The sequence below is a fragment of the Plasmodium vivax genome, chromosome 14, assembly GCF_000002415.2.
Source record: "Plasmodium vivax chromosome 14, whole genome shotgun sequence".
Taxonomy (NCBI): domain Eukaryota; phylum Apicomplexa; class Aconoidasida; order Haemosporida; family Plasmodiidae; genus Plasmodium; species Plasmodium vivax.
In genome coordinates, this window is record NC_009919.1 from 1,336,836 (window position 1) to 1,354,747 (window position 17,912).

Here is a 17,912-nt window from a genome sequence, read left to right on the forward strand (position 1 = left end):
TTGGGCGCCGCTTATCCTCGTTGAGATAGCAAAATTGGTGGAGCAAATTCCACACACTGCATATAAATCTGATTTGGACTGCATCGCCTGTTTATGTAAATATATACCTATACACAACGCAGCTTTTTATGTGTGCTCAAAAGGACATACATGTATGTATTTGCATGGCCGCTTAGCACGGGAGAAAAATTACCTTCGCAGGATAACACTCACATCTTGAACAGAGCGAAAGAAAAAAAATGGGAGCCCTATGTCACACCTTTTTCACCATGCTGAGGGACCTTAGAAGTTTGTACAAACCGTACACCGCCTTTTCCTTTTTGTTTTTCCCTTGTGCCTTAAACGTATATGGCATTTATAAATTCAACAATTTGGAATCCTTACCCAACAAAGAAGTAGCTCAGGGCGACTTGAAGTGAGGGAAGTAGAATGAGAGGGGGCCGCGAAAAATAACTAATGGTTAAGTGCTTCAAAAGGGTGTAGAAAAAAATCTTGACGGGGGAAGGAGCCATTCATTCATCCATCCTCATTTCCACACAACGGGGGAATCATCAGCGCAGAGCAGTTTACATATCTACATGTGTGTATACAAAAAAACACAACTCGTTAGACATATGTAAACGCGGTAGATAATTTTTAACGCGTTACCATTTGGAAATTCCTAGCAAGGTTATGCGAAGGAATGAAGTAACGAAGGAGTTAAGCGAAATGCAGGACCACGAATTAGCGCGTAAATCACAGCACAGCGCAGTAGAAAAAAAAAAAAAAAAAAAGAAGAAGTGAACACACGAACACGCGAACATACAAACTTGAGAATGCCCAATGTGCGCATATAAAGGAGCCACAAATCTCTGCATAGAGCGAAAAAATGCGTAATAATATATCTGCGCTTTTGCTTGTTTACACGCGCGTGCGTCCCCCTTAGGGGAAGCATTTTTTGCACACCTCTCGTAAGCGCGTATTTGTGCACATTTGCGCTATTTTTTTACGTGTAGTCCCGTCTATTAGCATTCCGAAGCGGTACGGTAGCGCTCCCAGATGGTTACCCTACATGGATGTGCGTTCGTTTGTGCGTACGTACGTATGTATGTAAGTAAGTACCTATGTGTGCATGCCCTTCGCAGCTGCCTTTTTGGACACTTTTTTTTAGTTTTTATGTTTTTAGAGGATAAGAGGCGAACCCCTAAAACGTGCGTCCGCCTAACGTATGGCAGTACATATGCCATGGCCAACTAACCGTAAGTGGAAAACAGTGAATCAGTAGGCACGTAAATAAAAGAGTAGCACGTGCGCATGCAGACGCGGACATTACCGTAGACACTGCTGTAGACACCGCCGTAGAAATGCATGACGCGGGGTGATCGCGCAGCCCATTTGTGAACCACCCAGATTAGCGCGTACGTTATATCACTGCATATTTATAATTCGATTGCCATTATATTAAACTGGTACGATATTTACACAGCTGGTAAAGGTGTGGGCCTGGGGAAAATGTCAACGGTGTATGCACCTGTACATAACTATTCCTATTCGCGCGTACGTCATTTAAGCGGCGCTGAGTAGAAAGAATGCCCCCTTTTGAAATAGGTGCTCGTAGAGAATAATGAGCAGTTGGAACGTAGCAATAGGATACCTCCGACCAGTTAATGTATACCCGTATATCTACACATAACTATCTGCCTATGTACATTATGCAGTTCGAGGCGCCTTAACCAGTTTGCCTCCGCAAAATGGGATTCGCTGACCAGCTGGTGAAACGTCACCTCTGTATCCATCTAGCTATAGCTACACACCCGCACCGTTCAGCTGCGCCTACATATATGTATATATGTATATAACCAGGGGAGAAGGCCAAGCGGGAAAGCCGCTCAACCTGCGCAGATGCAAACACAAACAGTGCGTGTTCTTCCTGCGCAGTATCATCTTTCGAGTTATTAAAGCTAGAACTGCATCCCAAACATAGGGGTGAGCACATGAGTACGAACAGTGGCACAAAGGGTTCATCATATAGTACCGCCACAACACGCACTAGCTATCAACGAACGGATAGAAAAACTGAGCATTAAACTGACATTACTGTTTAATTAATCCCCCTTTGCACGTTACATTTTACGTAGTATTTTTCTACGTGTTAGTTCCCTTTGGAGATTCTCCCATTCGCATGTTTAGCGTGAAACCGGCATGTAGCGTAGATAATAATATTGGGACTCTAAATTTTTAGTGCAAGTAACCGAAATAGAGGGATGCATTTTTTTTTTTTTTTTTTTTTTGTTGTACTGCCGTAGGAACTAAGTTGCTTTCCCCCCGTTGCGTAAAAATAGGCTATTATTATTACGATTGCTACTACCACAGTGTAGCAGTGCAGCCTACATGACTTTCACTTTTGCCCACCCGTCACCCAAAGGTATGTGCTTTAGATGACTGCTTAGAAGTATCTCATCTGACGCATTTGCAGGCAAATTGCCAGAACAAGTGAACGTCGTTCACTTTGCAATTCCGCAGTTTGAGTATTCCTCAGAGTATCCCCCATTTAGCGTACTCCCTGTTTGCATTTCCCACATTTGCGCATTTCTCTTCGAGTCACGCGTTTGACGCTTCTCCCATCGATTTAACCATTCGCCCGCGCATACTTCTGACATTTTACTGATTTTCTGGCCTCTGCCCTTTTTTGGCCCCCGCCACTTTGGTTCTCCTCACTTTTGGCCTTTCCCTTTTTTCACGGCAAAGTGGCGTTATGCCCCCCGATGCCTATCCCACCAACTTTGCACGGTTGCATTTTCACCCCTGTGTAATTGTTTTTTATTGTACAAACAGATTGGTGCCCCGCTTCTTTCCCACACTGCGTAGTGACGACGCAGGATGAAGGTTATTCTGCCTGCTCCTTCAATTTGCATACGACATTATTTTTAAAGCAGTTTTTTTTCTTTTTTTTTGCAATTTGAAGAATACCCATCTTTCTTCGCTCATTTGTGATTTATTTCTCCCATGTTGTGCTCATTAATGGTGTGTTATGCGTATGCAAAAGTATACTCGTTCGCATGAGAATACGTACGTGCATATATGCATTCCTTTGGGTGTACACATATGTATACACATATATTAGGCGTTTTTTTTTTTTTTTTTTCTGATCAATCTGGAAATTATACATTCAGCTTTTTTATACCCTCACCCCACCTTCATATTTCCCTCCATTTTTTTCCTTCTTGTAACTTATATTTTTAGTAAAATGTCTTACATTTTTTTCCTGTGAGATTTTTCTTATGAAAAAATATTTATCACGATATTTAATCAGTCTAATTCTTTCACTTTGAAGCACACGCTGAAAGGGGAAAAGGAAAAAAAAAAAAGCGATTCAAAGCTATGCATTTTACGTACGAAAGATGAGTACACAGGGTGTTACACAAATGCGCATATAGCATGTCAACAGGTTAGCTGAGCACATTTTTTTTTTTAATTTATTTTTGAAAAAAGCGAACAAGTATAATGACACGCAACATAGTGAGGCGCAACGTAATGACGCGTAACATAACTCCGTAGAACACGATGAAGTGCAACCTAATCAAATAAATTGTATGTACAATTTAAGCTTTAAAAAAAAATAAAAAAAGAAAGTCAAAATTAGTGTAGTACAATTTGGACGGGTTAGCAACCGTAGCCTAAAATTAAGGTGCACTTATAACGCACGTACACATTGGTGCTTACACGTGTAAACTTACACGCGTACACACATGGAATGATTGCTCATATATATGCACACCCTTTCATAGTGTATATATATTTAAAAAAAAAAAAAAAGGACTACGGATTGTTGGACGATTGGACGATCGGAATATTGGAAGAAACTGTGAAGAGACCCTTTCATTCAACTAAAATGTTAAAGTAGGAACAGGAAAAAAAAAAAAAAAAAAAAAAAAAGAGGGAATATGATTATTGATATGGATAGGTATAATGCTAATGAGGAGAAGAATTCGAATTTTATAACCCATAAAAAGAGTGTTGATGAAAATATGAATTCTAGAAGTAGAAAAAGTAGTTTTATTGAATTCCAATACGACAAGGTTGTAAATAATGTGTTAGGATTATTCAAGAAACAGAACAAGCAAAGATTTCTGTCAACGTCATCTGCCTTACGCAATGACATGCAAGAGCAAATTTTAAGCTCTCGCTTATTCCTAGACTTATGTGAAGATAGGGAGATACTCTTACATAAAATATTAAAAAAAATAAATATTTTGAATTTAATTTATTTTCGCTTTTTAAAAGAATCTGACATTGATGACGTATTCGATTTGCACAAGGAGATCTTTCCCGTAAAGTACCACTCCGATTTTTACTTCAGCATTTGTAATTTTGCCGATGATAAAGTGATAGACGATGAGGTTACAAGAGTCGTTGAGAAGATTGCCCGCTCCCTCAATGGCAGCGAGGGCGGCAAACGGCACGACGGCGTAGTGAATAGGGGTGCACTGAACAGAGGTGTAGTGAACAGGGGTGTAGTGAACCGGGGTGGAGGCGTACGGGTCAGAGGGGGAAGCAACGGAGACGGTTGCGCTGTATCGCGTGGAGGAGGCAGCGCTAACCAGTTAAGCCCAACCCCCCTGGTGGAGAAAAATGACCAGGCGGTAAAGGAGCGCAGTACCTCGCCGCGAAATGACGATGATCACAAAATGAAAGGAAAGAAAACCGACGGAGGAGCAGAAACTGAGAAAATTTCAGACTGCAACGACGATGATTTAGATAACATTTCAAATAAAAAATTAGTAAACTCGGAGGATTACAATTCGTCAAATCGTTCCGTAGACACAGATAATGATGGGAAGAAAAGAATAGATAAAAAGTGGAAGGAAGAGGAAATTTTCTCCATTGGTGCCTTCCTTCCCTTTTCATTTATTGATTATATAAACAGTGATCATGTTACTAAATTTCTGAAGAGTAAAACGATAGAAAAGGTGAGTGAAAAGGAGATCCTACTAGATTATATCAAATTTATGGACGACAGTAATAGGGCACGTAATGGTGGAAGCGACGCAAATTCGGCGCACACAGCCCAGTCAGTGGACTCCACGCAGTCGATCGACACGGCCCATTCGGATGACCGCTGCCATTCGGATGACCGCTGCCAGTCGGACGACCCCTGCCATTCGGACGACCGCTGCCAGTCGGACGACCCCTGCCAGTCGGACGACCCCAGCCAGTCGGATGGTCATATACAGCCGGATGGTCGTGTCAAGTCTGCTGGGTGCTCCCCTTCAGCGGGCAGATCAAATGGCAGAAGACAACCGCCTAGTAAGCTCCGCACCAAGTCAAGCAATTTGGCAAACTCATCTACTAAGTGTTTGCCCACCATTTGTTTCTCGCAAAGCGCCCAGAATGATTCCCCTGTGAGTAAAGCAAAAGGAGAAATGTATAGCAGTGATAAGCACAGGGATAGTAAACACGGCGCTAGTAGGAGTGCAAAGAAGGCCACGCCCCACAGCTGGGTCAGCTACGGAAATGGACACAATATGTGCAGGTACAACGGAACGCACCTGGAAGAATATATAAAAAAAAAGGAAATCTTAAAGGAAGAGAAAAACCACGTAGAACATAAAAAGGAGAGCACTGCGAGCGACCAACTGGATGATAAAAATAGAGATAAACGTAACAGTTTCAAAAAGGAGGAGTACATTAAGAAGTACCCCCCATCAGAGGAGGAAACGGAAAAGGATACGAAGCGGGACGGTGCCCACAGCCGTAAGGGTAGCAGCAATTGGGTGTCTACCCCCCAGAAGGACACTGGTGTGGGAGGCGTGAGAAGCGGCGAAATCGTGGGAGGTGGCGAAAGTGGGCAGACGCACCGTGGCGCGCAGTTCAGCAGCTACCTAGGCAACCTCCACAACAACATGTATGATGACAATAATCGGAACATTCAAAACATTTACAGACAGTTGAAGGAAAAAAACATAGAATACGAAGAGAGAGGTAACCCAATTCTTGGGGCAGAAAATGTGATAAGTCGACTGAGAGATAAAATATGCCTAAACAAAGAAACGCTCAATTTGTACAATCGTAATAAAAAGAGAGTGAAAAAAGACTACCTCGTTGGGAGTGTGTCAAATTTGATTAACTACCAAGATGCTAGAAACGAAAAGGATTTCATAAATATATATAACCATTATAAAAAAAAAACGAATAACTCAAAAAAGGGGAAGAACTACTTAAAATATGTGTACGATTCGTCTTTGAACTTTTTAGAGAATTATATCCCGCTAGATAAAAATGCGAATTCCAGCGGGAGGGAAAAAACGACAAGCATCTTCCCATCCAATAATCTGAAAAAGACGGATCAAAATGAGCTATTCAACGGGAGCACAGTCCATACAAATGGAAGAAGTGATAAAATGAAAACCCAGTCGAGCGGTATGCTAAACCAAAATGGGGAAAAGGTACCTAACTGCTCCTCCCATCCGTTCGATCAGGAAAAAAAAGCACTCGTACATCTGCACAACGTGCTGAACGACTTATCCGTTTTGCGGACTCAACATATCAATAAAGATACAAAATTTGAAAAGAAATTGTATGAAGAAATTTACATGAATGAAAATATCAAAACGATGACCAAAAAATACATTAAAAAAAAAATCAACAGTATTTACATTTTAACAGTGGGAATAAGTGAGTACTTTAGGGGACTGAACTTAGCTTCCTACCTCATTGAATACACCGTGTTTTATTTCTACTTCATCATTTACAGAATATTTCTCTACAAGAGTAAATTTTACTGCTACATTGATAACGATATGTTTTATAGCATTTCGACTAGCCATCTGAGGGACGAACACCAAGACGATTTTTTCGACGAGGGTTTACTCACGGACAACACGTCGGACGATTTCTACTCCATTCTAAGTGATGAGAAATCGTTCTCCGATAGGGAATACAAGAGGAAGAGCTTAAATGGAAAGGAAGACACGTTCATATGGGAAATAATGAACTGCTTAGAAGCGGAAAGGAAACCATCCGATGGGGAACGAAGTGGTCCTAGGAGCAGTTTGCACGAACAGGTGGAGGAACAGAAAAACGAAAAAAACTGTGCCAATCGGAATGACTGTTCGCAGAAAGACGATTTCGTCACTGCGCAAACGGATGACGAGAACAACGAAGCGGCATCCAATTTTAAAAATAAGCCCCCCCTTGGTGGTAATTACCCAACTCAGCAGAACGCTCATCAAGCGGACCAACATGGGAATGGCAGAAGGGAGAGTTATCAAATGGGGGACAACTCCCCCCTTTCTTTTAAAACGTACAAAATGAACAACTTGAGTAGTCACGCCAATCATGCAAACAGACAGAAAAACAAGTGGGGCACCGAAAAGTCCAAAAATTATAGCATTTCGAATGGAGTTCTACGGGAGTGTTACAAACAAATCATACTGAATGATTATTTGCACCACCTGTATGTTATTATTCAAAATAAAAACGCGGAGATGTTAGCAGAGAAGGGGACACAAAAGGGAGAGTCTCAGAGAAGAGACCACCCTTTCCCTCCGTTCTTTAAATTCCCCCTATTTAAAAATCCCCTGTACTGCTCAAGCCTTAACAATAAAATGCTGGATTTTTTTTTAAACAATTTTTGTGCCTTCAATTTGAAAAACAGACCATTTTTCCACCTAAAAAATGTGAATGCAAAAAAGGCCTGCTTGGATTATAATGATGATGATGTGTCCCTGCCTCTGTACATGTACCTACATGTGATTGATTATAACAAAGCGGCCATAAATTTGTACAACAAGCTAAGCTTCGACTATATTTGCACGTATGACAATTTTTATGATATAAACAAAATGACCTTCTCTTCCTATTTGTATGCGTATTTCTTTTAGCTCCCAATTTGTTCTTCGCGCGCGCCGCTACATTTGCTTCTTTGTGTGCGTTTCGTCTTACGCCCATGTGTTATGCTTTATTTGCAACGTGCACCGCGGAATGCGCGAAAATAGGAAAAAAGAAAAAAAAAAAAAAGTTGCAATGGGGTACACATTAACAAGCTGTGCAAACTCCCCTTTGTCTCTGCCGCGGCCGCACGCTTCCAAACGTTCACAAGTTATATGTTACCATTTATACGTTACACGTTACGCGATGCACATTTTTTAAGGAGGACAAATTCGAAACAGGCAACGTCAAAAAGGAGATTAAACCTTTTTAACTACAAACCCAGCTGGACTATTTGTTTGTGATTTTCATTCGTTTTTTTTTTTTTTTTTTTTTATTAACGTTTCTCTGTCAAGAAAATGGTTCATACGTACCCGCTTATGTGTGTGCCTGTAGTATGTATTTGCCTATTTCTACATTGCATGTGTGGGTGACGCCCCTTCGATCTGCTTTCCAACCACCTGGTCCCTGTGCACACATGTGTCCGCGTGGTACAAATGATGCTTAACTCATTTTATAGCAACAACGTCTCTCGAAAGGCAAAGTCTTCTCGTTAAAAAAACATCACGCAGTGTGTATGTGTGTTTGTGTGCAGTGCGAAGTGAGCATTCACGAAAAAAAACAAAATCTCCCCCTCAGGGGGGGCGGGTTTTTATGCGCGTAGGACAAGCGCCATAAGCAGTTGCAAAATAGCGCAACAGGGTAACAGCACAACAGCGTAACGGTGTAACGACGAAACTGTACAATCAAAAAAAAGGTGGGAAAAACGCCCCACTGGGGAATGCGTTTAATGGGAAGTAACGCGCATGTGAGTTTACCAGCAAAGTGTCACGTACGCTTCTTCTTTTTTTTTTGTTTCCTCTTTACACCTTCGATGCTGAAAATTCAGAGGTAAATCTCCTGAGACACCACGGGCGGGGGCGCAACCGCGGCTGCCCCACAAATGGTGGGGCTACACTTGGAAAATTTTGTGTGCTGCAAAACGGAGCTGAGATAGTTCATTTTTTCTTCCTCACTTGGACAATTCGCAAAGGCATCATGGCAAATGAGAATTTCGCTAAACCCTTCCTTTCTCAGGTGACTGATTTTACTTTCTCGGAAATTTCTTTCCGCATTTTGCTGATACAGTGGATATAATTTCCATCCATTTTCCCACTCCAGGTAAATTTTGTAAAAGGGGTCACAAATATGCAGCACGTAGGGGCCATGGCAAAATGTAATAAATTCATAATTTAGCATTTTCATATATTTCTTTAAAATGTAAATTTCTTTTTCTCCTTGCATATTTTTCTTAACGCTACATGGAAGGGTCCTAATTTTTTGAAGGAAGTTTTTGTAATCACTCGGGAGGAGGCAGTATATATTTTTGAAGTCGTGTCTCAGGTGCATTTCGATCAGTTTCAGGTTGAAGAGGAGGTTGTCCCCCTCGTGCGTTCGCGCCGCGTCCTCGCGGGGGTTTTCACTTCCAGAGCTTTTTCTTCCAAAGCTTTCTCTTCCAAATTTTACGCCGGGGTTCTTTTCCCTGGGGGCAGTTGCGCTACACCTCATCAGCTCCTGTTCAAATGAAAACGTTTCCTCCGCCGGGGGAGAAAATCCCCCCGCCGACGCTGCACTGCCACTGCCCTTCTGAGGGGGCCCTCCACCATTGGGGTAATCCTCTGAAGGGTTGCTTCCCCCCCTTGAGGTATTTCCTACTGGAAATTTTATATCATCGTAACGTGTGACCCTCCCGTCAAATGGGTCAAACTTTGTCACTACGTTGTTTATCATTTGTTCGTCTTGCGGCGTCTGGGAGGGCGGCTCGGGGGTTATTCCCCCTTCTTTTGCTTTCCCACGATGGAGGGAAGTTCCCCTTTGGACATCCGCCTTGAAGGGCCCCTTTCTGACTTTCATAAACCTGTTTAAATGGCTAAAGCTGAGGAAAATATTTTTCTGGGATATCATTTTCCACTGTACCATTTTTTTAAACAAGCTAACAGCATGGCTGACTTGATTAAAGCTGGCAATTTTCTTGGCATATATGACATTAATTTTGTAGGTAAGTTTTTCCGAGTGAATGAATAAGGGGACGACAGGTAAAACTTGGCACATGGCTTCACAGGGCAATTGGGAAAGTTTATTAACAATATGAATAAGTAAAATTTTTACAAAAGTTTTGTCCACATAAGTGAGATAGTGCGAATTCATCAGTATTAAATACAAATGGTATGTCCTGATTTTTTTTATCCTTTTGATAATCTCAAAACTTAAATTGTTCAAATATCGCTCATTCACAAATTTGCTTTTATTGTACCCGTAAAAAATTCGACACAAATAATGGTCATTCAGAATGTTCACATTTTGAAGAAAAAAAATGGATAACACATGAAATATATTTTTTACATGTTCGTTGCACACAAACTGAGTAGACGCTTCCACGTTCCTGTTCTCAGTATTGGTGTAAATAAATTTGTTGTCTTTTGGGGGGAAGTTCTCTACGTCGTCGTTTCCATTCCGTGCGCTTCCTTGACACTTCTTCACATTTTTTTTCTCATTTAAGGGTGCCTCCTTTTTGATTGACTGGTATCCATTTGTAGTGCCATCTTTAAGGCCACAACTTTGGAGAAAAACTACACAACCGCTGTCGCCATGCTTTTCCCGTTTTGTCTTCAAAAAAAAATATGAATTAATGTAACAAATGTTTAAATAAACCTTTACCAAATCGTGAATGTCGAAAAAGGGTTTCTTTGGGACGTTTTTCACCCCCTCCTGGTAACACTTTGGATTTAATATATTTTTTTTATTTTGGTGAAAATCAGTAGAAATGCAGTTAACGCTATTTAACACTAAGCTGTGCAATTCTTTCATCGTCGAATTTAAGAGGTCCAATTTTAGTAACTTATTTTTGCTGCAGTATCCTAGGTAGTATATCACTTCCCTGTTATTTAAATTTTGTAAATTTAAATTTTCAAAGTTGGGGGGAATTTTCCCCTCAAAATGGGGTTCATTTCCGCATTTCTCATTTGTGTCCCCAGACTTTCTTCCAAATTTGACATTTGACTCACTTGCAGTGTTGAAGAAAAAAGTTCCCTTCCTGCTGCTTCTTCCCATTTCGAGTTTGGGGAATCCAATTTTTAAGACAAACATTTCGTCGCCAACCTTGGTGATTCCTTCGCCGAGGATGCGGCGTACATGTGTCAGGGGCGCGCACAGCATCGCATAGGGAGAAGTTCGCGTCCACGTGAGGCATGTGCATCCTTGGCGAATTCGCGTCGACGAGAAGCATATGCCTCTTTAGCAATCTCGCGTCCACATGAAGTATGTGCATCTTTGGCGAATTCGCGTCGGCGAGAAGCGTTAGCAGCTTTAGCAAATTCGCGTCCACATGAAGCATATACAGCTTTCGCAATCTCGCGTCCACATGAAGCATATGCCTCTTCAGCAAATTCGCTTTTTTTTTTTTGCGTTCACCAAATTTGCGTTTTTTTTGTGTTTATTCAAACTCGCCTTTTTTCCTACCCTCCGTTGTTGCGTAGCCAATGTGGAAGAGCTGTACTTTGATAGCTCTCCAATTTGGGCACTTTTCCACTTTGTGATTTCCGCGAGGACCTTCGCTGCACTGCTTCGGCACCTACATCCCGCTGTGTTTGCTTCCCTCACGTGATTCTTTCGCCATCACTGTTATCACTGTCATTAATGTCATTACTGCAATTTTTGTCATTTTTTCTTTTTTTCTTTTTCTCTGCCCCCTTTTGTTATTTTTTCTTTTTCCTCCGCATATTCCTCCCACATCCGCACGGTAATTTAAAAGGGCTACGAAAAAAATGCGGCAATTTTTTGGACCCTTTTACTCGTTGCCTGCATGCTGGAGTGTAGAAAATTGAAAGGGGCCAACGCCGACGTGGCGCTTCCAAGCCTCTGCCTCCTTCGCGGGAAGAGACGCCCCCAAGGGGCAAATGGGCACATTGGCAAAATTGCTACCAGAAAAGCTGCGCATGAATGTTCACCCCATTCTAGCGCTCCTATCCCACTTTTAACGCCAACGAGGCGAAAACATCACCCCCTTCCCCGTTTGTCACCTACAGAAAGTGCCCCTCCTCACGTGCCAAATGTGCACTAGGTGTACACATAGGCATGTGCACAAAGGCGTATGCACAGTGGCGTATACGTAACTGCATGCGCGCAGGGCGCACCCCCTTTTACCAGCACCCCCCCCGGATAAACAACTTGTGGAACGATGGAGGAAGGATTGAGCACCATGAAAAAAATCAAAAGCAACATGAGCAAGATTTGCTTCAATAGGTCCAACAAGCTGAACGGGGATTTTAAGGGTCAGAACGGAAAGAAGTAAAAAAAAAGGAAAAATGAATATTACAAAGAAAGGCACACATGCAAAGAAGTATGCATGATGAAAAAAAAAAAAAAAAAAAAAAAAAAAGACTCACATAAAGGTGTCCCTCCTTTTTTTTTTCTCCTTTTTAAAGATGACCAAATTGAAATAATCCTCGACAACAAAAACATAACGCCAAAGCCGATATACTTCAATTTTCAAGAAACGGAAACGAAGAAATCTTTCGACCAAATAGGTAGAGCTCGCTCATATCCTCTTCGATGGGGTGTATCTAGGGGGGCCACACAACGGAGACAACACATGCGTACTCACATTGGCACAAGTGCATTTTTGTGATTACACCTGCTCGTTTGTATCCCTCCCACTTATCTGCACTTGTGATGGTTCTTCCCTTCCCCTCATCAGACTACTTACTTAAACAGTTCGATGACAAAAATGAATTTATCGACCAGAAGGGAAGCACGACCAAAGCAACCGATGAAGCTAATCACATAGGAGATATAATTGATGGAGAGTCAAAATGTGGACGGGGGGAGCAGGGATCCGTTGAGGTAGAAGACCAGGAAGGGGGTCCAAAAGGCATTCAGTACGAAGAGGATATTTTAAAATCGTACGATGGTAAGTTGGTAACCTACTTGCTGGTGGGAGGGGCGCAAATTGTGGAGCATTTTATTCGCTTTCCACTCCACTGCTAATGTGCAGCTTCTATACTGCTTGCTTCTCAAATGCCATGACGTTACCCCTGCGCAGAAATCCGGCTGAGCGAATCAGAAACGATCAACCTGCTGAACATCCCCAATATGCTGAACGACACGGAGGAGGAAAAAAAGGCCATCGAAGAAAAAAACCAAAGATACGAAAAACTGATTAACAATGACGAAAGCAATTACATAAACAAAACCATGCAGACATTAAATGTGTTCAGAAAGAACAAGGACGTCTACGTCTCCACCATCAACAAGCAGAACAAAAGTTCCCAGACGAATTTACACGAACTGCACAAGTTGACCATAAGGAACCCATCGGACATGTTAAGCGGAAAATAGAAAGGAAAAAAAAAGGGGGGAAAAAAATGCCACTCCAAGGGCTTCTCTGCATTAGGAACTCCTGCGCAGTAGCGATGGGGAGTTCACTCCACGTGCCTCGATACACAGCCGCATCGGAAGGAGGAGTCACTCCCCCACTTCGCCGCTTTACCGCTTCACCACTTCACCAAGTGCACCCACCCGTTCTCCCCCCTCCGTGCGCACAGATCCGAGCTGCTGCACAAGAAATTTCTAAAATATAGAAACAAAAAGCTAAAAAAGATCATGGACGAATACGGAGACTCGCTAAACATTAACGAAAGAGTCATTTTGAAGAAGAACATGTGGGTTCAGGTCGTTGACAAGAATTTAGTAGATAACAAGCAGACGACGATCATACCCAAATCGTTTTATAAGTCCAAGAAAAATAATACGTCCCTTTTTAATACGCTCTTTTCCACAAAAAATATGTCTCGAACGTTGTCAAATAAAAGTAGGACGTTCAGAACTAGGAGCAAATTTAAAAATATGAAAACGATGAAATTTTTAACAAGTAAGGAGAATTCTTCCGGGAGCGGCGCTCTCTCTGCGTGATGCGCATCAGTGTTGAGAAGTGGTGCGTCACGCAGAGGGTAACGCGGCGGAAAACGAGGCGGAAAACGAGGCGGATTATGCAGCGTATTGCACAACAGATTACACAGTGTGTCACATGCCTTGTGTTACCGCGTGCTACATGCCGCGCGCTACATACCGCGTGCTACATGCCACGTGCTACATACCGCGTGCTACATGCCACGTGCTACATACCTCGTGCTACATGCCGCGTGCCCCCTGCGCTTCCCCTTTTCAAAGGCAGCTTCAGCGAGGACGAATACCTAATCAAGTCGATCATCAAAAGGAAAAGGGAGCAAACGGACGCGTCCCCGGAAGGGCCAGAAGACACTGAGGACAGCGCAAATGTTATCCCATGGAAAATAAACAACCAGAAAAAAAACCTAAACAAGGGGTCCTTTGTGCATATATTAAAAAATATGGAAAAGTACGTAGTACAAAATGTGTATTATTACGAGCAAATGCTGTACAAGAACATCCGCCTGAGTTACCTAAATGATAAGAGAAAAAATAACAAAGTGAAAATGTTCGACGGGGAGAACTACGACGCCCTTACGAACCCAAACATTAACTACAGGAGGAAAAAGACGATCATCAGGATGAAAATAAAAATGAATTTCAAAAAGGCAATTAACTTTTACAAAATTAGCAAATGCGTTGATACTGCTAGTACGGGAGAGATGCACGAGCAGGGAAGTGCTCCCCCCCAGGAGGGAGACCCCCAGTGGGCTACTCACGTGGACCTGCTCAAACGAGTAGCTGTTCTGTCCAAGGGGAAGAAGAAAAAAATAGGGCGACAAATTTCAGCTATAAAGTTGAGGACACAAATCAGGAAAAAGGCCGCAAGGAGAACGGGGAAAGGAGCCCGCAATAAAGTGTCAAACCAAGCGGCGGATCAGACAGAAAAGACAGCTGAAATGCAGGGAGATGGTAAGAACGCGCCCGATCCAGTGTGCAACGCAAATGAAGCGAATAAAACTGAAGATGGCAAAAGCGAGGGAGACCACCAAATTTTCGATATCATTGCAAATGAAGAAAGCAATGAAGATAAAATAAAAAAAATCAGCACACTGATTTTAGATGATGTTTTAAAAACTAACTGCAATGATGAAAAAAAAAAACAAATTTTGGAAAAAGAAAACATAGAAAAAAAAAAGATATCCCATGTGCTGAGGAAGAAAGAGAAGTTCACCTCCATCAGAGGGAACAGAATAAAGTTCGTATCGGAGGTGAGACAAGACGAGGGCGCGTTTATGTACGGCGACGAGGGCATGTTCACATGTGACGATGACGATCACTTCATGCGCAAAGATGATACGCAAAATGGGCATAACACCTACATGGGGGAGTATACACAAGAGGGGGACGCACATGGGAAGGCCAATAAAAGCAACCAGCTGTACAAACTGAAGGGAAAAAAATACATCAAAAATATTTCCATCGACAAGCTGTTCCAATTTCATTATAACAAATTAGAAAAAATAGTGACATCTATCGATACGAACAAATTTTATGAAGACTACATAACAGCTAGCTATTCGAGCACACTAGACATTGGAAGCTTCCAAAATAGCAAAGGAAACGTTGCCATCTTTAGTTACATCAACCCAACCTACCCCCTAAGGCTGTATGATATAAATTCAAGTGTTCTCAAAATTAGCTACTCGAATAATAACCCCAATCTGCTAGTTGCCACCTTGTCCAATGGACACATAAATATTTACGACACTAGAAGTAGTGACCAGCTAGCCGTTTTGAAATCTACTAGCATAAAAAATTATCACGAGAACTGTTATGAACCCATATATGACATTTGCTTTAAGAGCAACTACATGGCTAGCAATACGCAAGAAAGTATTTTCTACTCTGCACATGAAAATGGGCATGTGTACCAGTGGACTATAGAAAAGGAATTAAAAAATAAAGAAATTTTATACCTAAAAAATAAAAAGAATGATTTGTATCAAGGCCTCTCATCAGTATTTGAAAATAAAAACCTCTCCAATAAACCATTTAACTCTTCCCTAACTTGCATTGACATAGACAATTACATGAACCACGATGAGGACTTTATCATCAGCACCATAAATAGGGAGGATGCAAAACAGCTCGGTCATAAGCAAAAACGTTACGACCATTCGGGCGAGAGCATTCCAAAATATGATCTTAAGGAACAGAGCAAGGGCGCCCCAAACAATGCAGCTTCGCATGAAGTAGGGGCCAACGAAATTGAAGCAACGGTCGATGCTGCCGGGGAACAATACACGAAACGCATATCTAGGGAGGAAGAACTGCTAAACCATTACAAAAATGTTACGGAAAACATCATTGACAAGAAAATAAAACCGACTCATTCGTACTACTACCTCGGTAAGCGCTGCACAAACAGAAGAAGGACCACCGCATTGCGTTGACACTTGGGTGGATCTTCTTAAACGCACTAAATTTTATGTACCTTCTTGTGCCCACTACGGATTCGTCGTAAATGCCCCCCCGAATAAGTTCTCCTCCGTGCACCGCTTCACCATGTGATTGTTTCATATGAACCCCCGCAAATGGGACAGCAAATCATTTGCGCAAACTGCACAGATACCAGAGAGAAGCACCCCCGAGAAATTCCTTCCACAATTTCCGCTTCCACCCATTTCAGGCACAAAAAATGGCCTAATATACAGGTGCAATAGCTGCTATCAAAAGTCGTACTTAAATTATTACGTTGCCCATTTCGGGGCTGTAAACAAAATAAAAATAAACAAATTCGACCACGACATTTTCCTAAGTGCCGGGGAAGACTGCACAGTCAAGTTGTGGCACAAATTTTCGAACAAACAAATCACCACTTTTAAGTCCAAGAATTCGTTCAGCTCCATCAACGATATATTATGGTTACCGAATATGCTCCAATGGGCGCAATGCAATCATTTGCCCACGCGAGAAATGCACAAACACGCTAGCATATTGTAAATAGGTTCACTCTTTACACAATTAACGGTGCTATGCAACACCACGTGTACATTGTGCATTCCCCCCCCTCCTTTGCCACGCAGGATGCCCAACAATTCCACGTCCTTCTTCTGCTGCTCGGATGATGGCCGCGTGGAATTATGGGACTTCAATTTTTTGTCCAAGGACCCCCTGATCATTTTCTACCCCAACGTGGTTGAGGCGTCTAAAATTATATGCCTCAAGTAGGAGCCGCAGCGGCGTACCAGCGGTGTACCAACAGCTTATACGAGGGGAACACCCTGTACTTACCTGCTCCCCATTGACGTGTTCCTTTTCCCCCCTGTTCCCCCGAAGGATGTTCAACCAGAAGGACATTTTACTGTGCGGAGATAACCTGGCGAACGTTTCGATGATCAAAATAAAAAATTTGGTCGACATGGGGTTAGACGACTATGAACAGAAGATGAAGTTGACGGACTGTCTCAAGTGTTTGGATACCTACGACTATTTCTGAGTGACCCCGAATGGGAGGTATGGCGTATATATGTACGCTCATTTGTCCGCGCGACGGTACATACGACGATACTCACGAACGGTTGAGTTAAACCATCGCGTTGCGCCTTTTCTACATGAACGGCGCATAATGCCGAGTTTCCCCTTAAGTTTATTTCCACCTTTGCGCGATAACCATTTTTTGCTATGCGCAATTCGGTCAGAAAAAATCGCTTGTCGCGGTTTGACGCCTTCGTCCGGGGTCGCCGTGTCATGCCGCAATTAAGTTAAATTAAGTTAAATTAAAATAAGCTAAATTATATTATATTAAATTATATTATATTATGTTAAACTGAACGAACACGCATTTTCACGCGTGAAGGCAGTATCTAAGTGGGAATTCGCTGAGCGCTGTTTTTCCCCCACCAGCGCATGTACGTATGCTTATATTTATATGCCCATCCCTTACGCGTCGTTATTTGCCTTGCGATATATAGTTCCTCTACAAAATTATCTTTTCCTCAATTTGCAAAAAAAAAAAATAATAAAAAAATAAAAATAAAATAACCCTTTCGGTTAAGACTTGAAACAAATACACT

At 42.1% G+C, this 17,912-nt stretch overlaps 3 protein-coding genes across 3 annotated transcripts, besides 10 other annotated features; 2 read left to right on the forward strand and 1 right to left on the reverse strand.

The window, feature by feature from the left end:
• Nucleotides 1–906: 906 nt before the first annotated feature.
• Nucleotides 907–935: a microsatellite.
• A 2,988-nt stretch (nt 936–3,923) lies between these two features.
• Nucleotides 3,924–7,862, forward strand: PVX_123310 (hypothetical protein, conserved; the record flags this gene model as incomplete). The annotated part of the gene is made up of 1 exon (XM_001617173.1): nt 3,924–7,862. The coding sequence occupies one exon, from the start codon at nt 3,924–3,926 to the stop codon at nt 7,860–7,862; it is 3,939 nt and encodes a 1,312-aa protein (XP_001617223.1).
• Nucleotides 6,421–6,485: a microsatellite.
• Nucleotides 6,713–6,745: a microsatellite.
• Nucleotides 7,863–8,185: 323 nt separating the features above from the next.
• Nucleotides 8,186–8,212: a microsatellite.
• Nucleotides 8,213–8,793: 581 nt separating this feature from the next.
• Nucleotides 8,794–11,034, reverse strand: PVX_123315 (hypothetical protein, conserved; the record flags this gene model as incomplete). Its single annotated transcript, XM_001617174.1, has 1 exon — nt 8,794–11,034. One exon carries the CDS (start codon nt 11,032–11,034, stop codon nt 8,794–8,796), a length of 2,241 nt encoding a protein of 746 aa, XP_001617224.1.
• Nucleotides 10,198–10,242: a microsatellite.
• PVX_123320 (hypothetical protein, conserved) lies at nt 10,811–17,335 on the forward strand (the record flags this gene model as incomplete). The annotated part of the gene is made up of 10 exons (XM_001617175.1): nt 10,811–11,686; nt 11,973–12,218; nt 12,372–12,473; nt 12,644–12,856; nt 12,989–13,268; nt 13,491–13,816; nt 14,116–16,245; nt 16,526–16,760; nt 16,923–17,063; nt 17,176–17,335. Exons 2-10 carry the CDS (start codon nt 12,125–12,127, stop codon nt 17,333–17,335), a joined length of 3,681 nt encoding a protein of 1,226 aa, XP_001617225.1. The 5' UTR covers nt 10,811–11,686; nt 11,973–12,124.
• Nucleotides 12,601–12,628: a microsatellite.
• Nucleotides 12,912–12,935: a microsatellite.
• Nucleotides 14,078–14,104: a microsatellite.
• Nucleotides 15,293–15,323: a microsatellite.
• Nucleotides 16,202–16,234: a microsatellite.
• Nucleotides 17,336–17,912: the final 577 nt, after the last annotated feature.